At 41.2% G+C, this 24,047-nt stretch overlaps 1 protein-coding gene across 1 annotated transcript in view; it reads left to right on the top strand.

Annotated features, from left to right (window-relative positions):
- Positions 1-24,047, top strand: part of PDGFRB (platelet derived growth factor receptor beta) — a 152,824-nt gene that overhangs the window by 65,952 nt on the left and 62,825 nt on the right. The window contains exons 4-9 of the mRNA XM_061617357.1: positions 154-420; positions 1,684-1,826; positions 4,409-4,583; positions 5,964-6,156; positions 7,406-7,521; positions 19,962-20,088. Of these exons, the coding sequence (XP_061473341.1) occupies positions 154-420; positions 1,684-1,826; positions 4,409-4,583; positions 5,964-6,156; positions 7,406-7,521; positions 19,962-20,088 (1,021 nt within the window). The remainder of the gene's footprint in view (positions 1-153; positions 421-1,683; positions 1,827-4,408; positions 4,584-5,963; positions 6,157-7,405; positions 7,522-19,961; positions 20,089-24,047) is intronic.

Here is a 24,047-nt window from a genome sequence, read left to right as displayed (position 1 = left end):
CCTTTACTGTATCTGGCCTGGCCATATTCACCCTTATTTGTTTTTCTCTTTACAGATATCTTCTGTCACGAATTCATTTCTTTTATTCTTTCTACCGAATATTATCCTTGCTATTGCATAACTAACTGGTTTCTCTGCACCTTCTTCCTATAGATCCCTCTTTGCCATTCCTACCTAGCACTCAAGAGGATGCATTTGTTTTCAGCACGGGCCACAGTGAAGACATTATCCCATGCCGTGTGACAGACCCCAGCACTACAGTGACTCTTTATGAAAAGAGGATTAATGACCCAGTCCCCAGCACTTATTATACACAACAAGGTTTTAAGGGATACTTTGATGACACGGCCTATGTCTGCAGGGCAACAATAGATGAGCAGGAGTTTGACTCTGAAACATATTATGTCTACAGCATCCAAGGTGAGCCTTTTAATAATATTTGCCCCATCTAATATGGGCAAAGGGGTTGGTTTGCGGTGTAAGAGCTACAATCTTTCTGCATTGAAATACAGCACCCTAGCTCTGTGCTGAGGTGGGATCCCACTAGGGGTGGGCAAGAATTCCACTGAATTTGGATTTAGCACCAGATTTTTCAATGGTCCATATATTCTCCATCTTTGTGGGGTGATCCTGTTTGCTCCAAACTTCAGTGGCTTTCACCGGACACACTGGGTTTCCCCCCTTGAATATTCCCTTGAATATAATGTGTTTTTTTTTATTTTACTTACAGCACAGCAGTACAGGTTTATCTCTCTGTGTGTGTGCCCCCTCCCTGCACTCAGATAATCAAAGTCCCAAGCACAAGGAAGCAAGCCAAGTCTCGGCCACTTTACGGACTGAGGGCTTGTTGAGGAGGAGGTGGGGGCACTGAAAGCTTCTTTCCTCCTTTCCTTTCCAAAAAGAAAAACAGTCGGTCTCTGCTTGCTAACATGAAAACTGACCACCCTCAGTCACAGTTGAGGTGACAGTGGCAGCACAGCTGCTTTCCTTTCCTTTATCAATAAAATATTGATATTTTATTTCAAAAATATTGATATTTTATTTCATTTATTGACATTTCCTTTCAAAATATTGATATTTTGAAAGAAAATATTGATATCAATATCAATATTTTGGGGGAGGGAAAAATTGGACAAGTAAAAGCAGCAGATAGTGGACAAAGAACGAACTCAAATCCATACTGCCTGTTAGGTGGACAGAATGCTTTTGAAGCAGCACTGGCCAATTGATCCCATCCCTAGATACCCATCCACTGAAGAAATGGGAGGGAAGCAAAATACGTAGCAGAGGAAGCCAGTCTACCTCCTTGTCCAAAATTCAGGACAACACCTTGGAATTGGACCTGTTCCGTGATCAGGACTGATTTACATGATTTGAAATTGACTATTTCCACATAGTGTTCAATGTGCTTTGCATCTTGAACAATTGTCTGATGTATTACTCCACTGTGTTGCAATATTGATTTTTCACACTGTTTGGGGGGACAGGGGGGAATTCCTCACATTATCATGACTTACTATGCAATGGAATAATCAGATAACAACCTCACCATGAAGCCAGCAGTATTGTGCACTGAATTTGGTACACAGCCTTTACACATTTTCAGTCATGTGAACTGGTCCTCCTGTAAATTGCTATAGTTTGGTTTCCTTTCATATCAATTTGAAATTTCTCCCTTTATAGTTTCCTCCTCTCCTACCTCCTTTATCAACATATCTATTAGTGCTGTGCAAACTATTGTGAAACAAGGGGAAAATATCTCTGTGACCTGCGCAGTGAGAGGCATTGAATTGATCAATTACACCTGGAGTTATCCTGGCCAGAAGGTAACCAAATGTGTGTGTCAGGGTGTTGGTGGTGCATGGATTCATTTTGACACTTCTTGTTATCTGGACATAACAAGTGTGATGGACTAATTGTCGTGCTGTCTTCACTAGAGTTGTGGGTCTGCATTATGGCAGACAGACAACCAGTTGAGTGTAATAATTGGGCTACAGAGCCAAGTGTGGAGTGGACACACCCTTCCTCAATCAGCATATGAATACCCCCAACACCATAGTCAAGTGAAAACTGATGCCCTCATTAGCATCAATGGTAGCTTATCTCTATATGGAAATAGCAGGTGGGGTGGGGGAGGAGTTTAGCTGGAACTGTGGTATGAAGGGAAATGGTTAAATCCTTTCTGCATATACGCTGTAGTCTGAATCCTAATCGCCTTCCCACCCTGTCATAAGTTATTTTGAAACTAAAAGACACCTAAAATAATGCACACATTTAACAACCTATCTAGTTTGGCCCTTATTCTCATCCTTTAAATCTTCCAGGCTTGGCTGTTCCTAGGTTGTGGAATTCCCTCTCCCGGAGAGATGTGTCTGGCAACTTCATTATAGTTTCCTTCGTATGCTGAAGATACACCTCTTACCTTGGCCTTTTACACTGTAGATACATGCTTTCAGGACCCACCCTATTCCTCTAATTTGTTTTTAAACTGTTTTTAATATTGAATTTTAAATTGTAGTAACCCACCTTGGGACCATATGGAGAAAGGTGGGTAAGAAATCAAATAAATAAATAAATAAATTCAAAGACAGTATATTGGACTTCATCAACTGTTAGCCTCACCCACTGAGGCTGTTTGCATGCTCTTATAGTAAAGGGACTTCATACCACCATCCTTCACCCAGAAATTTCACAGGCACGCAGATTTACTCTAGCACCATTATTTTTAAAGACAGAGACATGCACGACATATGGTCGCATGGTGTATCCCTGTATTTCCATAGGCCTTTTAATCTGTTTTTGCTTTACTTTCATATTTTCTGGGCTATCGTTTTTAAGTTATTGATTTATATAGGGTGATGCAAACATATTTTGATTATTTAATATAATTTAATTATTTAATACTTCATGAGCACCTAAAATAATGTAGCATCAAAATAGTAATGAATTAATTATTAAAGTGTCCACTCAACTTCAGACCCAAATGATCCAACTGTCAGATCCAGAATGGAGTGTTGCCTTCCCTTGAGCTATAATTGAGTCTGGTTTTTGCTTCATAATTACCATCATGGATATCCACCTGCAACTTACTTTCATGTGTAAAAATGTAGCATGGATGTTTTAATTTATGTTTACTTGGTTCTGAGAAAACTGTACAATTCGTCTTGCAAATTAGCAAGCTTCTATTTCCATTGCCATTGAGAGCTGCAGCCAGAGTTTTAACAGGGGCTGGTTACATGACAACTCCCTTGTTACAACAGCTCCACTGGCTGCCAGTTTGTTTCCGGTCACAATTCAAAGTGCTGGTTTTGACCTTTAAAGCCATATATGGCCCAGGTCCAGGCTATTTGTCAGACCGTATCCCTCTGTATAAGCCTGCCCGGGCCCTGAGATCTTCAGGAGAGGCCCTTCTCTCAGTCCCAACACCCTCGCAAGTGCGATTGGTGGGGATGCGAGATAGGGCCTTCTCAGTGGCTGCTCCTAGGTTCTGGAACTCCCTTCCTAGGGAGGCACGAATGGCCCCCTCCTTGCCATCCTTCCGTCGGCAAGTAAAGACTTTTTTATTCCGACAGGCTTTTGGGATTGAAGGTGTTTAGGATTGGGCTTTACAAGGCTTGTTTTATTGTTTTATATTATTGTTTGTATTATTTTAAATTGTTTTTAGATTTTTAAGTGCCTTTTAAGGTTTTAAGGTTGTGCATTGTTTAATTGTATTTTGATTGTATGTTTTTCTATGTTTTTAACTACATGTAGTTTTATTTGTGAGCCGCCCTGAGTTCCAGTTTGGAAAAAGGGCGGGGTAAAAATAAAGTTTCATTCATTCATTCATTCATTCATTCATTCATCCATTCATTCATTCATTGTTATCAGGTATTGCTTCTCATTCAATGAGGTGTCTGCAAAGTTGTTCATACTGTTTTTAATAGTGTTTTATTGCATATATATCATTGTACACCATCCTGATATTTTATAAATACTTTTATAAGTGGTGGTGTATAAATACTTTTATAAACAAATAATAAAAGAGAGAAGACATTCTGGTGCTTGAGCAGAAGAATGAGGAAAAGCATGCCAAGTTGCCTAATTCCTCATATTTTAGCCCACTGCCATGGTGTTTTCTGCTACGGACTTTCCAGATGTGCTGATTTGTTAGATAAGAAATAGATGCCAAGTACTAGCAAGGGAGGAGCAAGTGTCATCTGAAAAGCAGAGAAATAAGTTGTACATCCCTGAATGACTCTTATAGGTGTTCCTAAACCTATTTAGCTTTTAAACCTTTGGGCAAGGCCTTTGGCCATATTCCTACAAATAGCTATTTGGGTTTAACAAACCCTTAAGCATGCTTGAAAAACTCCTATACTGCTAAGTGCTACTTACATTGTGTATTCTCCTCACTGTTCTTTTGCAGGTGGGCAAGGAGGTAAAACCACTGACACATATTGTACCAGGGGTCAGTCACTATACTAGTTCCACTCTAACCATCCGCAACACAGAGGTGGAAGATGAAGGCCTTTATGTTTGTGAAGCCACTGATACCTATCATGGGCAAAAAGCAACACAAGACATCTTTATCAGAGTGATTGGTATGTTTGACAAAAAAAAATGCATTTCATCAGCTTAATGAGATTTAATTATATGATTCCTGATCTGACCCCATAACCCTATTTTTGAGCTTTGCTTATTTTACTGGACTATCACCCTGCAGAGGAATCACCAGTCATTTTGGGGTCTGTGGGCACCACTCCCCCAGTCACTTCTTATACCCCCCTCCCCAGGTCATACTGTCCCCACAAATGCACACATTTCCATGGAATTTGGATTAGAGTCAGATCCAGTAGAATTAAAATGTATACTCTTGAAATAGCATGATTTTACATGGGGTCCCCCCCAAACTACTATTAAATTAAAGTTTACACTGGTAGACTGCACAGTAAAAATCACAGATCTGGTGTTTTTCAGCAGCCCAAAACCATTGGCCCAAGACACATGTTCCCATGCATAGTCATTATTTTTACACAGAATGACAACAAACCCACCAATAAATCACAAAACACATCTGTGAATACAAAGATGACCTATGTTTTTATGGCAGTTTTGAGAGGAATTGTAAAAATTATGAGGATCCCTAAGGATCCATACCTCAGATCCATGATTTTGCACCATGGGGGTGGGTGTAATATGCAGTTACAAGAGGATCTGTTGTACTGTATCCAACATGCATGTGCACCTTCCCTGGAACTCCATTTTTCCCCTCCCTCCAGACTCCTGTGGCACCCCACTTTCTCCCCCTGCTCTCCCCTGGTTTCTCTGTCTTCTTCCCTCCAATCTCCCAACTCTCTCTCTTTTCATTCCTATCCACTTGCTCACTCTGCTTTCTGTTTATCTGCTCAGATTCAGATCTGAACATTGAAAAGCACATAGGTCTAAAAGGCCTCCAATCTCCTCCTTCAGCTCTATGTATTTTTAAACCACTACATCATGATGAAGGAGGAAGTGAGGGGTGGCATAAAGGCTTTATAAGCTTTAGGTGAAGTCCTCAAGGGCACAATTGTACCCAAAAGCACCATGTTGACAACTCAGACAAAGCAGGTTACCAAAGGACCTTTCTAGGGATTGAGCAAAGGTGATATATTGAAATATTAAATCTAGATCACAGTCCTCCTGAATTGGGATAGTCATGTTGATGTTCAAACTGAGGTTCTTTTATTTGAGAAAATAGATCCATACCTCATATTAAGGGGGCTAATTACTACTGAAACAATTACCCTTCCAAGAGCTAATTTTGGAGTCAGAACCTTGCTGCACACTTGTTTTTCCAATTGCTTTTCCCCACCAGCATTCACAGAAATTAAGCCTTCCTTAATTGCCATCCCACCCCCTGCAATCCACAAGAAAAGATGGCAAAGCCAAAAAGGTCACTCTGCTTCCCTGTGAATTTTCTCTTTTACTTTTTTTAAATCTAGAGCATGGCTTTGTGACCTTCCACACTATTCTGAATGACACTGTGTTTGCTGAACTGCACAAAAGTCACACCTTTCATGTGCTGATTGAGGCTTATCCAAGCCCAACCATCCTCTGGCTTCAGAATAATCAGCCCCTGACTTCAGAGAGCAACAGTGAATTTGCCATCAGCAGCAGGAATTCGTCAGAAACTAGGTAAAATGTCTGATGTTGGATATGCTATCAAAAATAGCCAGGGAGCTGTGACTGTGTTGCTCCTTCTGGATCTCTCAGTGGCTGTTGATACCATTGGCCATGGTATCCTCCTGGACTGTCTCTTTGAGGTGGGGGTTGGAGTTTTATGGTGGTTCTGCTCCTACTTGCAAGACCAGTCTCAGAAAAAGCATTGGGAGACTATGCCATATCCTGGCAAGTTAGTTATGGGGTGCCACAAGGTACTATTTTATCTTGATGTTATTTAACATCTATATCAAGCCATTGGGAACAGTTGTCAGGAGATATGGAGCACAGTGTCATCGCTATGCTGATGACACTCAGCCCTGTTTCTCCGTTAAGGCTGTGAACAAACTGAACCAGTGCCTGGACAGTGATGGGCTGGATGAGGGCCAATAAACAGAATCCTGCTAAAACAGAGATACAATGGGTAAGTGGCTCTCAGGTCTAGGAATTGGGATCTTGCTCTAGATGTAGTTGCACTTCCTCTGAAGGAACAGGTATGCAGTTTAGGGGTGCTCCTGGGACCATCTTTGTCCATAGAGGCCCAGGTGGTCTCTGTGGCAAAAAGGTTCTATACCAGCTTACGTTGGTGCATCAACTGCACCCCTTCCTAGACAGGGGTAGTTTGGACACTGTAGCTTGTGCACCAGCAACCTTATGTTTAGAGAGAATGTAATCTGCCAGGGCAGGCGAGGCCAATTTCAGGCCAAAACTAGGCCGGAACCCTAATTGGCATGAGTCCAGATAACTGGTTTCTTCCAAAAGTGGCTGCAGCTGAACCCTCACCACCCTATTGAGCACCTTGCCCCAAAAAGGGGTGTCAGTGACCAGGCAATAGTTGTCAGGTACCCCAGGGTCCAGGGAGGGCTTTTTCTCAAGCAGATGCACTAACCACCCACTCACCACAGCCTGCATTAGCAAGTCAGGATCTGTGAGGGTCAAGAGGGTAAGTAGTGGGACTACAACACAAAATGATGGGTTTCCTTTTCTGTATATAGTTTTAAAAGAATTCCTACCTTGAAAGAGAATACGTCTCTTTCAGCACGTGATGGCAATTTTCTGGATTACTCCAACAATATCATAAGAGTCTTCAAATCTAGCTTGATTGAAAGGAATAGATTTCTCTCTTGGTATAAATGTCACTTTGAATGTAGCACAGTTTGGGCTTCTATCTGTCCTGATTTTCTACTCCAGCATCTTAATTTCTGTAAGGTTCTCATTCCTCCAGGTATCATACTAGTCTAACCCTCGTGAGGGTGAAACAGAGTGAGGGAGGTTTATACACTGTCCGAGCATTCCATGAAGATGACTTGAAAGAGCTCTCCTTCTATTTACAGATTAATGGTGAGCATATTTCTTTGCAAAATTTATTTTGCGCTAGATAATTATTTATTGGCATGGAAACCCAGGCCATACAGTTTTAAACAAAGACAGCTGAAATGTCCAAGATAGGGAACAAGTATTGCCCACTGCCAAGAGGATTGACACTGCACTGAATTCTGTGCCAATGAACAAATGAGTCTTTTGTTGTTCTTGTAAATATGTTTTATTATTATGAACTACAAACACAAACAAAACCATATAACAGTAAACAAAAAGCAACTGAGAGAACAGCATTGATGACAGATGCACACTAATAAAATCATATGACTAGGTACGAGCAATAGCATTGCCATTCAGAGTAGTCCATATTTTACATCCCCGTGTCCTTCCCAGTTGCTGAAGAGTCACATGCAAAACAGGAGGATTAACCAAATGTAAGTGTCTATTGACCAAGCTTAGAACAGGAAACTACACTTTCTCAAATTGTTCATGCATAATCAAGTCTCTGACTGCTCTGCTGTGTTACATGAAGCTCTCAGAAACAGCTATCTTCCAGATCTGATGTGGACCATAAAAACATTTTTCATGCAAAATATACATCCATGCTTAGTCATGTTTAAATGCATTTACTCATTTACCATATATGGCAGCCCATCCATATGGAGTGCCTGTGATCAACAGGGCAGGTAGGTATGGCAGTGTTGCACATGAATGGGCCAGCCCATGTGGCAAGTGCATTTTCACATGGCAGGGCAAGCATATTAGAGCAATAGTTGTTGTTGTTGTTGATATTAATTGAATTTATAACCTGCCCTTCCAAAGGAGTCCAGGGCAGCAAATATAAACAAAAACAATTTAACAAGAAAAAGAAAAATATACTAAAAACCATTAAAAACATTCCAAAACACAATTACAATTAAAAACATTGTAAAACACAGTTAAAAATATTCTAAAACACAGCTTAAAAGTATTCTTTCATCAGTGATCTTCAGGATGTCCAATTCAGCCTGTGTAAAAACAAGACTGTTTTCAAATTCCTCCTGAAAGTTAATAGAAATGGAGACAGATGCATCTCACTGAGAAAGGCATTCCACAAATGAGGAGCCACCACTGAAAAGGCACTGTCACAGGTTATTGCCAACTGGGCAGCACCCAAGAAGGGCGACGCCACCACCAACAAGGCCTCACCTGCCAATTGTAGGGTCTGAGATGGTTGATACTGGGAAGGCGCTCTTTTAGATACTTGGGTCCCAAGCCATTTAGGGCTTTATATGCCAGTACTAACACTTTGAATTGGGCCTGGTAGCTTTCAGGACCAGTGACACATGATCCCATTGGGCTGCTCCACTTATCAGCCTAGCAGCCACATTCTGCACTAGCTGCAGCTTCTGGAACATCTTCAAGGGCAGTCCCACTTACAGTGCATTAGAGTAGTCCAGATGGGAAGTCACCAGAGCACAAATAACTGAGGCCAGGCTATCCCAGTCTAGGAATGTCTGTAGCTGGTGAATCAACCTCAGCTGGGCATAAGCACTCCTAGCCACAGAAGTCACTTGGGACTCTAGTGACAAGTTGGAATCCAGTAGTACTCCCAGACTATGAACCTGTTCCTTCAGGGAAAGTGCAACCTCTCCCTGAACAGGTGATACACCTAATTCCTGGACACAGGAACCACCCATCCACAGCATTTATGTCTTATCAGGATTCAGTCTCAGTTTGATGGCCCCCATCCAGCCCATCATTGCCTCTAGACACCTGTCCAACACCTTTACAGCCTCCCCTGATTCAGATGGAATAAAGAGAGAGAGCTGTGTGTCATCAGCTTGCATTAAATATTATACTGAGCCAGAACAATTAAAATATTATAACATCAAATAGGCTCAAAATATTGGAGAGAATATTCCAATGGACATATGGGAATATATTGGGGAAAAACATATAGATTTTCCCTGAATATGACAATTAGAGAAAATTGCTGTGAATGGATGAGTAGATGCCACATCACCTAAAATACTATTATCTTGTAATATCTGGAAATGGCAAAAAGAAATAGTTGATTTATTTCACATGTGGTGGAAATGTGATTGGGTATTTTGGAGAAAAATGAGAAATCATATAAATGAAATTATAGGTTATGACAGTCCATTACATGGTCTTTTTACTGAACTATGTGAAGAAATCTGTGAGCTCAGAACTTTGGCTTTCCAAAGCTTCAGATGGGGGAGCCTGTCATCCCTACCTGGAGATGCTGGGAACTGATGCTGGGAACCTTCTTCATGGAAAGCATGTGCTCTGCCACTGAGCTATTGATCTTTCTATTTTGCTCATAATATTTAAAACATCTACCATTGTTCCTTTCATTTATGTTCTGTTTTCAGAAAGACCGGAGGAAAATGCTGAAATTTGACTGAAACCCCTCTAATCATGTCCCTTTCCCTTTTCTAGACCCATTCAGTTCTACAATATCCTTCTGAGATGGTGTGTTCAGTTCACAATATTCTAAATGTGCAAGCATCACTGTATAAATACACTTGGGCATCATGAAGGTTCTGTCCCTGGCTTACATCAGCTGGAGGGGTATAGAAAACTGTCTGAGTTTTTGTTTTGTTTTTTTGCACTGACAAGATTCTTTAGAAACATAGATATTGGGGATCTATGAAGTATAGCATCACAGTTATGCCAAGAAAATTCTGGCACTAGTGCAACTTAGCCAGGGCAGAGGTCAAAAATGGGTGGAGGTAGGGGAAGGCTTAGTTGTATCCTATGTTCCCCCTGATCAATGTTATACCACCTCTTTCAGCAAACTTAAGCTAAAACACTCAAACTGAACTCAATAGAGAGCCAAAACCCTTACAGATAACTTCACCTCAGTACTCCAGAGACAAACATCCAACAGGAAACTCTATTTCACTCCTGCAGCAGAGAATGCAAGGATAAAGCTCTCCACACAGGTAAGCAAGGAAGTCCATGCCTCAAACTTTGAATTCTAAACCTGACATGACATCTCTTTCATGTTCCCCATTCCCAAAATATGGGAAACTGTGTATTGGTAAGCAACCCTTCGCAGCAGCAGGAGAGGCACATGTGGTGGGGTGGAGCTGCAGAGCCATACTCCCAACACCAGCGTTGCTGCAGCTTATCTGGACAGGCCTGTGGAAGGAGAAGCCCATGCCTGAGTGGCGAGTCAGGGTCACAGTGAGGTTGGGGCCATGTGGGTGCACTGTTGGAAGTGCTGGATTGCTGGCGGCAATCCTACCAGTGCAACTGCATGGCCCCAACCTCCCAACTGTCCCAGTTAAGGAGCAGTTATGCCAGTGTTGGGAGGGTGGCTCCACCTCTCCATATGCGTCACTACTGCTCAGCAGGTAGCAGAAATATGTCCCATATAGGGGACACAGCCTAAATATGCAATGAGGAAAAAGAACTACACATATACTCTCTCTCTCGGGAAAGCAACAGAAAGCATAGCCATTTCTGTTGAAGAAAACCAAGCACTCACTTCAGCCATTACTGCTGCTAGCCAAAAACTCATGACCTCTTTTTCTATGCAGGAGCAGGGCTTGGCACATGAAGAAGAATAAACCATAGCTGCAGTCAGAGTCTGGGATAGGTGAGTTTTGTCTCAGTAACTACATTTATTTATCACTGCCATCTCCAAATGGAGATGTCAGGGATCTCCAAAGAGGCGGGGGCTAAGACATGGGAACTAAAAGAGCACTTAGATCACAGCACGCTGTCTTACTCACTTCCATCTGCTGAGCATCTTGGCATAGGAAATATTTATTAGAATATAGTTATTACTGTTGGGTATGGAAATATTACTGACTTGATATAAAGTAGATATCGGTTTATTTCCTGATGACCTGACCCCAAACATTCCAGTGGCTAAGTGAATAAAAGCTCGATTGAACTGGAAATGTGCTCCCCTCCCATTTCCTTGTGCATATCTATACTCAATGTCTTATATGATGTTACCAACTGTATCACAAAATAATGCCTATGCTTCATTTACATGGTTGTAGACCTTGACACGCATACGCTTACAAATGTAGAAATGTAACCTGAGTGTATTCTTAGTTTAGCATTACCATTACTCATTACTATCTCTGTGTCTCTCTTTCCAGGCAGCCCTCCAACAGATGCAGATGCAAGCCAAGTTCCTGAGCCCAGGACGATACAGGCTGCAATCAAGCCCTACAGCACAATTCCCAGTGTGAATTTAATTGTTCCCTTGTGGAATTGCCACCATTGGCTTTCATAGTGTTCCTGTACCTGTGCAAGCTGCTCTACAGACAGCCATGCAACAGGTGCAACCAACCATATGCTAGAATAGGAATGCAGTAACAGTGAAAGCTGTCTGTCATGCAGCTTTCAAAGGTATGGGAACCCTGATGGAACAATGGGAAACCCATGCATCTGTCTAAATTTCAGAACTTATTCTGTCACTGTTTCTGTTCAATAAAAGCTTTGCTTGCTTTACAACTGTTTCTGTGTGATAACGAAGCTTAAAAGAAAGGGATTCCCCAACTTAGCAAAAAGGGTTTCCCTCACCTTCAGTATGGAGCTTTTAATGGGAGAGGATCTAGAGCAGGAATGAGGCACCTTTGGCCCACCAGATATTGCTGGAAAGACTTCAGCTTCTATCATCCCTTACTATTGGCCATCCTGACTGATGGGAGCTGGAATTCAGTAGCAACATCTGGGGAACCACAGGTTTCTCATCCTTAGCCCAAGGCATTTATCACTCCCACCAGAGCTTAGGTTCTGCACTCTATTCAGCCTCTAGCAAGGAAACATCCTAATATCTCACAACCCTCCTGGTTATTGCTGGTAAGCTATACAGTTGGACTGTATGCAGTGGGGGCTGAACAGATGGATAACAAGGCCTGCTGGGGCAATAAGCAGAGAGTGGCAAACCACATGACTGTGGTTGACCACATGTGGGTGACTAGTGTCATGAACCACTGCTGGTTCAGTCCCAGGACTCAGTTTCCCAAACCCAGGGCAATTGATTCTGGCAAGGCACAACCCGTGCCTCCCTTACCAGGGCTGAGTAAAACAACAACAACCGTGCAAGCTAGGTAGACTGCCACCACCTCTTAATCTGGTCACCCATTCTGGGCCAAGGGAAAACCCAAAGTGCCAGAAATAGACCTGCCAAGGATTCCAACAGACAAGAGCCAGACTACACTCCTTGTCGTGGAGCCTTAGGCAAAATATCCAATATACCGTAGTCTGTGGTTAATTGGCCAAGGTACTGGATTCAGAGCCAAATCCCCTCCTGCGATGAACACACACTGGTAAATAAGAAGTAGCTTTATTAAATAAAATATAAGTGTACAATAACAGCAGCAAAATAGTTAATTAAAACCCACACCCTTGAGGGCTAGGTAAAATACAGAGAGTTACAGTAACAAAACAAAATAACAAAACTGTCTAGTCTAGTCTATATTTACAAAGAGGAAAACAGTAAAATCGCTTTATGGTACTACATCTCCCCAGAGATGTATAGCCTGGATAGCGGATGGAAGATGGAACCCCACCTAGGTAGCATCAGCAACCGTACAGTGAGAAACAAAAGCTAAGGTCTGAATCCTATTCTTATGGGGAAATGCCCAGCAACAGCCAGGAATTAGTTAGCCAATCAACGGGCTTTCTGATGATGAAATATTTCTGGAGTTTTTGAGCCTAATGGTCACGCGCTCCCCAACCTTCCCAGGCCTGTGGCCTTGAATTACCAGTCTTCACTGATAAGCACGTGTTCTTGCTTGCAGCCTAATTAACTGACTTCAGCTGTGAAAACTGCAAACTCATGCCTCTCAAATGCCCCATCTCAGACAAGATGTCTTCCCCCACAATTCTTAGCCTCAAAGCCATTTTAGAAATCAGGCTTTCTTGACAACTAGGACAAAGGAGATAGGAAGAATGACAGGCATTTAGCCAGGCAATTAGTCCATTCATTACTTCCTCTGATTGCGTATGGCATTTCACTGTCTTAGCCTCTGACCTCCCAGCCTGTTCTGTAGGTTTTGAACTTGGGATCTCAAGTGTGTTGAACTTATGCTGATGTACAGGGCAGCAGTTCCATCTACTGTCTTCTTAGGCTTGGTATATACAGCTAGGTTCAAGGGTTGGGCAACTGGAAAGTTACAAAGGTCCTGTGATGGATGCTTTTCTGTCTGTTCTTGTCGCTGAATGGAGTGTGAGCTCAGAACTGTACTGCTGCCTGCCTGATCCTACTGTTATGGCCCATGGCATGATCACTTGCCAAAAGGTGAGCTACCAGAAAGATCATTAGGTCATTTCCTATGAATTTCCATTATTGATTGTTCTTAGTGGCTCCTTTCCAGGGACCCCGGAACTGTTTTCTGGGGGGGGGGGCTCAAGACTGGCAGGCAGGTTATGTCATGATGACCTACTTGCAGGTGCATTTTTACCTCTGCTTATTTAACGGGTTAAGTAAACAATAAATCTGTCATATTCTAGCACTGTCACAATCATAAATACACTGTTAATCTGTTAGAATTCCTGGTGTGGTCGCCATAGATTACAGAAGGGATTCTCATGCTCTGAAGACCTCTTTGTAGTAGCAGTGCAGGAAACCATTTTTTGCCAGAACTTAAGAACACTGTTGTACCACTGTCAATTTTGCCTGGTCATTTCAGGGGGGGCTCAGCCCACTCAAGCTTAGTCTCAGTGGGGGCTTGAGCCCCCCCCCCCATTCCGGGGTCCATGCTCCTTTCTCCCTCTCTGGCAAAAGACTCCTTCCCTTACCGAGACATTGTTTCCCCAGCAGAACTTGAAACCTTCTCATAAAGAGCCCAGAGGTTCTCCATTCTGTTTCCTGACTCCTAACTGAGCAGAACAAAGAGAGCTGTGTCAGCTGGTCCAGAGGAGATACAAGCGAGCCAGCTCTCAGAGATTGAATGAACAGGGAGAGCTAACAGGAGTTTGGCAGGGGAGGTCAAGGGGGAGGTCCCTAAAAATTTTTCCCTTGTACGATGCACCACATACCAGTGAGACTCTCCTATTTAACCTGAAGAAGGACAGGACAAAGCACAGGTCATTCCTGTACAAGTAAAAGAAAGAAAGAAAAGGCAGTAGAGACTATGGACAGGAAGGATGCTCCAATGGTGTTGACCTGCAACGTTTGTGCTATGCTTGTTTTCTTGTCTGAGAACAACAGGGCGTACACATGCAACAAGTGCAAGCTGGTAGCACTGTTGGAAGAAAAAATGAGGGGCCTGGAATGGAGGGTGGCCACATTGGAATGTAAGAGAAGATGAAGGGTTCTTAGATAGAATGCTGGAATAGTAAAAAGAAGTACAGGAGGTGGAAGAACAACAGCATGCTGAAGCAGAAGAGGAGATTGTAGAAGTGGAGGAAACTCAGCGGAAAAGGGTGACAGGAGCAGAAAGGCGAGAAGACATCCATCACCGGTGGAGCTATGGAATCGCTTTCCAGACATTTGAGGATGAGACTGGAGGACAGCCTGCAAGGGAAGAATTACAGGAGGCTGAAGTTCAGTCAAGCAAAGGCAATGAAACCACGCCCCATGACAAGAAGAAGAGAAGATTAGTAGCGGTGGGAGACTCCCTACTGTGTGGGATTGAAACCCAAGTATGCTGAGAAAATCCATGGAGTCGCCAGGTATGTTGCCTCCCTGGAGGATGGATGAGAGATGTGATAGAAGGGTTGCCATTGCTCATAAAGCCCACTGACAGATATCCCTTTCTTCCTATCCATGTGGGAACAAATGATATTGCCAAGTGGAGCTATGAAGAAATCACATCAGACTTTGAAAGACTGGGAAGGAAACTCAAGGACTTTGGGGCCCAGATAGTTTTCTCATCTATCCTTATGGTTCTTAGAAGAGGAGTGGAAAGGGAAAGAAAAATACTCCAGGTGAATGACTGGCTATGAAGGTGGTGCCAATGTGAGATATTTGGATTCTTGGACCATGGACTACGCTTCATGGAAGATGGACTGCTGGCAAACGATGGGTTGCACCTCACAAGGACTGAGAAGAATGTGTTTGGCTGCATCATGGAGAATTCATCTGGAAAGCTTTAAACTCAATCCTAAGGGGGAGGGAGACATAAACTTGGTGATAAAGACTAACAAAGGCTTATGCACAGTAAGAGAATTAAGGGAACGGCTCTAATATAGCCCAGTAATAGTCTTCATAAAAATGTAGGAAGGAGGCCGTAAATCCCATGGTCTTCGATGTCTGTATACTAACACCCAGAGTATGGGGAAACAAACAAGACAAATTTGAACTCTTAATACAGGAGAGTAAATATGACTTGACAGTAGGGATGGAAAGATTAGTCTGTTTCAATTCTCTCAGTTTCTCAATTTCCCAGTGTTAAATTCAGTTCTGTACATTTCTACAGCAATATGCATATTTTTTTTAATAAAAAATCCTCATGAAAATTCTCCACCATTTTAGTGGGAATTTCTCTAAATAAATACTTATTTATTACATTTAGATACTGCCCCATAGTCGAAGCTCTCTGGGCAGTTTACAGCAATTAAAAACAATAAAAACAAATATACAAATTTTAAAACACAAAAACAATTTAAAAACACAATTAATTTTTTTAAAAAACAATTTAAAAACGCATGTTAAAATGCCTGGGAGAAGTGGAAAGTCTTGACCTGGTGCCGAAAGGATAACAGTGTTGGCGCCAGGCACACCTCGTCAGAAAGATCATTCCATAATTTGGGGGCCACCACTGAGAAGGCCCTCTCCCTTGTTGCCATCCTCCCAGCTTCCCTCGGAGTAGGCATCCGGAGGAGGGCCTTGGATGTTGAGAATAGTGTACAGGTAGGTTCATGTTGGGAGAGGCAATCCATCAGGTATTGTGGTCCTAAGCCATGTAAGGCTTTATAGGTAAATAAACACATTTTTGTAGGCAGTTTTGACAAATGTACACATTTTTGCAAGCCACTTCTCATCATTTCATGCCTTTTTGCATGTTAATTTCATTCATGTATTCATTTTTATGCACAGTTTCCCCTAATATATGCATTTTTGTAAGTGTTGTTTAGTTGGCGAACTGCATCCCAAAATTCAAATAAATACGAATTTCAAGGGATGGCTGTGTTTCAGTTCTCATATTGTTTCGGAAATTACAAATTTGATAAATTCTGCTTGAAATATGAACTGAATTGAAATTCTCACCCATCCCTATTTGATAAGTATAACTGAAACTTGGTGGGATGACTCCCATGACTGGAATACAGCAACTGCAGGATATAACTCATTCAAAAAGAACAGAAGGAATAGTTAGGGAGGCGGAGTCGCACTATATGTTAAAAATATATATCCCTGCACAGAAATACAGGAGGATGAGCTTGGTAGCTCCACCGAGAGTATCTGGATTAAAATAAATGGGGCAAGGAATAAAAAAAAACATGGTAGCTGGAGTGTATTATTGACCACCTAATCAAGGAGATTATGAGGATGAAACTTTTGCAAAGCAAATTGCCAATTTTTTGAGGAGACATGATGTAGTAGTAATGGGAGACTTCAATTACCCTGATATCTGTTGGGAGACAAATTCTGCCAAACACGTCCCCTCCAAGAAATTTCTGCCTTATGTTGGAGATAAAGTGGAGGAAGCAACTAGAGGGTCAGCTAGCCTTGACTTGATTCTTACCAACAGAGATGACTTGGTAGAGAAAGTGGCAGTTATGGGAACTCTGGAGGAGAGTGGCCATGCTATACTAGAAATCTTGATTTTAAAGGAAGCAAAAGCTGAGAGTAGTCATACAAGTACCCTGGACTTCAGGAAAGCTAATTTTAATAAACTCAGAAGCAAGGTTCGGTGGCAAGCAACCCTAATGAGAAAAGGAGTCCAAGATGGATGGGAATTTCTAAAAGAGGAAATTCTAAAGGCACAATGGAAAACAATTCTGTCAAGGAAAACAGGGAGAGACAGCAGACGAAGCCAATGTGGCTTCACAAGCAGCTTAGAGATTACCTGAAAACAAAAAAGGACACATACAGGAAGTGGAAAGAAGGCCAGGCCACAAAGGAAGAGTACAGACAGGTAGCACAGAATTGCAGGGATGGCGTCAGGAAGGCTAAAGCTGAAAATGAGCTGAGTTAGTGAGAGATGCCAAAAGCAACAAAAAGCTTTCTTCAGGTACATCCATAGTAAAAGACAGAGGAAAGACATGGTGGTACAGCTACTCAATGAGGATGGCAAAATGATAACAGATGACAAAGAAAAGGCAGAAGTGCTCAATTCCTACTTTGGCTCAACCTTCTCCCAAAAGAGGGTCTAAGACCCTCCTGAGAAGTTGAAGGGGCAGGATTGCAATTTGATATTGATAGACAAATGGTCAAGGAATACTTAATTACTTTGATCGAATTCAAATCTCCAGGGCCCGATGAACTGCATCCTAGAGTATTGAAAGAACTGGCTGAAGAACTCTCGGAACCACTAATGGGTAAAGTCAGATGACTGGAAGAGGGCTAATTTCTCTTTCTTCAAAAAGGGCAAAAAGGAGGAACCTGAGAACTACAGAGCAGTTAGCCTGACATCAATCCCTGGGAAAATTCTGGAGCAGATTATAAAGCAGTCAGTCTGTAAGCACCTTGAAAACAATGCAGTGTTTAGTGGAAGCCAAGACTGTGGGAATGCTGTGGATATAATATATCTCGACTTCAGCAAAGCTTTTTATGAAGTGCCCTATGATATTCTGATTGGCAAGCTAGCTAAATGTGGGCTGGATGGAACTATCAGGTGGATCCACACTTGGCTACAGAATCGTACTTGAGTGCTTATCAATGGTTCCTTCTCAAACTGGGGGGAGGTAACAAGTGGGGTACCGCAGGGCTCAGTCCTGGGCCCAGTGCCCTTCAACATTTTTTTAATGACTTGGATGAGGAGGTGCAGGGAATACCTATCAAATTTGCAGATGATACAAAATTGGGAGGAATAGCTAATACCTTGGAAGACAGAAACAAAATTCAAAAGGATCTTGATAGGCTGGAGGACTGGGCTGAAAACAACAGAATGAAATTTAACAGGGATAAGTACAAAGTTCTACACCTAGGAAAAAGAAACCAAATGCAGTTATAAGATGGGGGATACTTGACTCAGCAATACTACATGCGAAAAGGATCTTGAGAATGTTGTTGATCACAAACTGAATATGTGGCTGCAAAAAAGGCAAATGCTACTTTAGACTGCATTAACAGAAGCATAGTTTCCAAATCACGTGAAGTATTGGTTTTCTTCTATTCAGCACTGGTTGAGCCTCATCTTGAGTACTGTATCCAGTTCTGGACACCACACTTTAAGAAGGATGCAGACAAACTGGAATGAGTTCAGAGGAGGGCAACAAAGATGATCAAGGGACTGGAAACAAAGCCCTATGAGGAGAGATTGAAAGAACTGGGCATGTTTAACCTGGAGAAGAGAAGATGAGGGGAGATATGATAGCACTGTTCAAGTAGTTGAAAAGTTGTCACACAGAAGAGAGCCAGGATCTCTTCTTGATTGTTTCAGAGTGCAGGACACAGAATAATGGGCTCAAGCTACAGGAAGCCAGATTTCGACTGAACAGCAGGAAAAACTTCCTAACTGTTAGAGCCATATGACAATGCAACCAATTACCTAGAGAAGTGGTAGGCTCTCCAACACTGGAGGCCTTCAAGAGGCAGCTGGACAGCCACCTGTTGGGTATGCTTTAATTTGGATTCCTGCATTGAGCAGGGGGTTGGACTTGATGGCCTTATAGGCCCCTTCCAACTCCACGATTCTATGATCTCTCCCAAGTACACTAGCTGGATGTTATGCTAAAAGGCCAGTCCTTCCTTTGCTCTGTGCTCCCCAGGATAGGGGCATCTTTGTGTTCTGCCATTGTTGTGTCCTGTATGTGCAGTGCAGTGGGCAGACATCATGGAGATGTTCATTAATTGCCACACATTGATTGGTTCCTCGATGCATGGCTACTGTGGAAGGGGGGACACAGCATTCATGCATCCAAAAACAGTAGGTACAGCATGCCATGACTAATGGATGTCAGAGCTGTTGCCATAAGATGCTGTGGAAGTGCCTGATGTTTAAAGTGATCATCATTTTGCTATTGACTATGCTGCTGGAAGCGTACAGAATCACAACTATAATATGTTGGTGCTTATACCAGCTTTAGCAACCTGTAGTGCAGCAAAAGCACAGGATTTCTCTGTAACTGATTGACTCACAAAATTGTTACAGTGCTTCCTAATGAACTCCTGAAATTCAGTACCCATCTAGATTATTGGAAAAAATAAGAAAATGGGATGTTTGTGTACTTCATTAAATTTGGGGACTATTCCTCAATAAGTTAAATAATATCATTTGTATTATAAATATTTCTGAGAACAGCTTATTCCTACCACCTCCTTTCTGTCTTTTAAGCAGCTCCTTGTTTTCTTGTGTTCTTTCCTCCAATATAACCAGTCCCAGCGAAGGTGACTGATTTGAGAGAGAATAGCAACACTACCAGTGGAGAGCAAACAGTGACCTGCATAACAGAAGGAATGCCTCAGCCAGAGGTCGCCTGGTTTACCTGTAATGATGCCAAATGGTAAGAAAATCAGTTTCAAGAGCCTATTCAGTGCATTTGTGCTTGGAACTATGCGTAGCAAATAATGGAATTAAATATGTTCAGATGGGATTCTCACTAATTGCATTACACAGTTAATGGATTCCGATGGCTATGTTACTCGTGACTCTGAGAAGATTGCAATAGCCACATGATAAGTGGGATCTGCAACAAAATGTTGCAATGCTTCCTCACTTCCTATGAGGACAGAGTGCTCCTTCTATTCAGGGTTCCTGCCAGACAGCCATCTATGTCCTTTTTCAGCAGGGTATTCCATCCCCTCTCTCCCATTTTTCTTTTCCAAATTGCAGTCAACATTCTGTGGGTAGGTACTGAGTATACTCAGTGCTCATTGGGCTGTTTTTGTTTTACCTTGCCCCCTTAGGGTTTTTTAAAAATATATTGTACTTCTGTAAGCCTCCCCCAAGCATGTTGATACCTCACTCTTTTTTTTAATAGATTTTTTATTTTTTATTTTGTTTCTTCACATGTATCTTTATATGACATGAATTTTCTCATTTACATCAGACACCAGTATAATTAAGAAGCAATAGTTATTCAACAACAACAAACAAAGAAGCATTCAAATGCTAACAAAGAAAATAAAATCTCTCAGACACTCAACCTCTGACTAAACTGATATGCAGTCTAAATGATTGTGAATAAATTCTGTTTCCTTTCTGTTAGGCCATTACATCGTTTATAAGTGTCTCCATATCTGCCAGGCTTCCATTGATGGACGATGCATAAACGTATCTTCCGAAGTGTATTCAATAAAGGAGTGCCAAGTTAAATAAAAGGAGTCTGGTTTTTCCTTACCCTGTCTTAGTTTTAGTTCATGTGTAAGTTTTTCCGTTATGGCTATATTCCAGAGGGAGTTATACCATTGTTTTATTGAGAGGTCATTTGCTGATTTCCACTGCGATGCAATTGTTAATTTTGCTGCTAAGGTCATGTAGATGATCAATTCTTTGGAGAGCAGCTTTGCGTTTGTAGCATCAAATATGTTTAATAGCAATAATTTTGGCGTAAAATCAAAGTGTTCTTTAGAAATCAACAACATTTCATCATAAACCCTGAGCCAAAAAGCTTGTATTGTTTCACATTCCCACCAGAGATGAAAATATGTTCCTTTGTTCCCACAGTCTCTCCAGCATAGTGGAGAGGCCGTGGAAAACATGTGTGATACCTGGACAGGTGTGCGATACCATCGATGTATCATTTTCAATGAATGTTCTTTGACATAGCTAGAGACAGTCTTAAACGGTTTTGTTTCCCATAACCTATCCCAGTCTCGAAGTTGTATTTCAGAGCCCAGATCTGTCTCCCATATTTCCTTGAGAGAAAGAGTGGATTTTAGAGATGAGTTAAGCAAAATGAAGTAAATTTTAGAGACCAGACCTTTTTCTCCTTTGTGTGTATCTTGGAGTAAGTGCTCACATTATGTTAGAGATCTTGTTGCTTGTTGTTTCGTGTATTTTAAAATAATAAAGCTGCGGACCTGGGCTAATGTTAGCCAGTCCAGTTTTATTCCTCTCAATTTCAGTTTTAATTGTTCAACTGAAAGGGGAAGAGAGTTTGCAAAGAAATCACATAATCTATGGAGTCCCCTCATACTCCATTCTTTTAGCTGATATTCCCTGTCAGTAGTATAAAATTTGGGATGAAAGGCAATAGGTATCAAAGGTGAAATTATGGGGGCCAATCTGTTCTGCCATAATTTCCAGATCTGAAACATACATTTAGTAAATGGATTGGCCATGTTATTGATAGTTTGCTGTCTTACTGAGAGAAAGGGTAAGGACCTAAGTGAAGCATCAGCGGCAAGGTTGATTTCCATCTCCACCCAGTGTTTCTCCTTTATGTTTTTAATTAAGTACACCATTTGACGAATTTGAAAGGCATTGTGATAATATGTTAGATTTGGAATGCCCCATCCCCCTAAATTTGATTTTCTATAGATTAAAGTTTGGGCTAATCTAGATTTTTTCTGCTGAAAAGTAAATTTGATAATTGTACGTTGCCATGATTTTATGACATCGCTAGATATATGGATAGGTAAAACCTGAAATAGAAATAGGAATCGAGGAAGTAGCATCATCTGTAATGCAGCTATTCTGCCTAGCATTGAGAGAGAGTTATTTTTCCAAGATTTGAGATTACTTTTAAGTTTTCTAATAATTGGGTTATAGTTTAAATAAAACAATTTATTTATATTTTTTTGATATAATGACCCCTAGATATTTAATTTTTTTAGCACAAATAGAGATTCCCAATGCTGCTTTAACTAATTTTTGTGTATTAGGACCTATGTTTATAAACAGGGATTCGGGTTTGGTGTAATTAATGGTGAATCCCGACATGTCCTTATATTTTTTAAATAAGTTTTTTAAGCTATCTGAGGATGCTAGTGGATCTGAGAGAAGGAGGGCCACATCATCAGCAAACAGGCTTATTTTGTGAGTGGATCCATTAAAGTTGTATCCTTCAATGGTGGATTCCTCTCTCACTGCTTGAGCCAAAGGTTCCATGGTTAAGGCGAATAAAAGTGGCGATAGGGGACATCCTTGTTTCATTCCCTTTTCAATTTTTATAAATCCTGATTCATATGTGTTAATTCTGATGCTGGCTAAGCCTTGTTTATATAAGCCTTGTATAATGTTAATGAAGATATTTCCAAACTTGTAGTGTTGCAAGACCTGAAAAAGAAAGTCCCAGTGTAGCGAGTCAAATGCCTTTAGGGCATCTAGTTTAAATATTGCTAATGGTTTATAATATTTTTTGCTATGCCAAATAATGTTCAATAGCCGTCTGATTGGGTCTGAAATTTGTCTGCCTTTAATAAAGCCAGTTTGGTCCGGTTTGATAATAGCGGGCATGATGAGGCTAAGCTTGTTTGCTAGAACTGAGGTAAAGATCTTTTGGTCTTGGTTCAACAAGTTAATTGGTCTATAGTTATTCTTGTCATTCAGATTTTTCCCTGGTTTGGGAATTACTATTATGCGTGATATTTTCCAAGTTAATGGGATCTCTTTACCCTCCCAAATAGTGTTAAATAACCGTGATAGATGGGGGACCAGTTGTGCCTTGAATTTCTTATAGAAATCTGTAGAAAAGCCATCTGGCCCAGGGGATTTATTATTTTTAAGTTTCTTGATGACTTCATTAATTTCAGTCTCGGTGAACTTTTGGTTTAGAATAGATTGTTGGTCTTGATCTAGCTTTGTAAGCTTTAAGTTTTGGAGAAAAGGCTGTATATTTGTATTCTTAGCTTCTGGGGCTTTGTATAGTGTTTGGTAGTAAGACATGAATTCAGAGTGAATCTTTTGGGTTTTATATGTAAGTTGGCCATTATCTTGTTGCACACACCATATTTTGTTTGAAGAAAGTTTATGACGTAGTTGATTAGCTACAAGTTTGGAATTTCAATTACCTTTTTCATAAAAATTTTGCTTGAGATAAATCATGGATTTTGATATTTTTGAGATTTCTAGGGCTTCTATTTTTTTCCTTATGGTGTCTAATTCATGTCTAATTTTAATAGAGCCTGATTGTTTATGTTGAAGTTCCAGCTTTTGTAGTTCTTCGTATAGGTTATTTTTTAGGATGGATTTTTGTTTTTGTAGTTTATTTTTCTCTGTAATAAAGCATCCTCGTATTACCGCTTTCATTGCATCCCAAATGATATTTTCTTTAACTCCTATCCCTGTATTGTGTGTAAAGTAATCCTTAATGGCCAATGGGATAGCATCTGTTGCTAATTGATTGGTAAGTAAAAAGTTATTAAATTGCCAGGTAGGTGTTATTTCATCTTTCTCTCTCATAGTTAATATTGCCCATACTTACTCACCCCCTTTTCCGATGCGGGTTTGCTGTGGAGAGGAAGTAGGAGTAGGAGCAGGAGCAGTGGCGGTGAAGGAGCGTTGTGTTCGGCTTGCCTT

This window comes from Rhineura floridana, chromosome 3, assembly GCF_030035675.1.
Source record: "Rhineura floridana isolate rRhiFlo1 chromosome 3, rRhiFlo1.hap2, whole genome shotgun sequence".
Taxonomy (NCBI): domain Eukaryota; kingdom Metazoa; phylum Chordata; class Lepidosauria; order Squamata; family Rhineuridae; genus Rhineura; species Rhineura floridana.
Note: the sequence above shows the minus strand (reverse complement) of the source record. Positions and strands in the feature narration are given on the sequence as shown.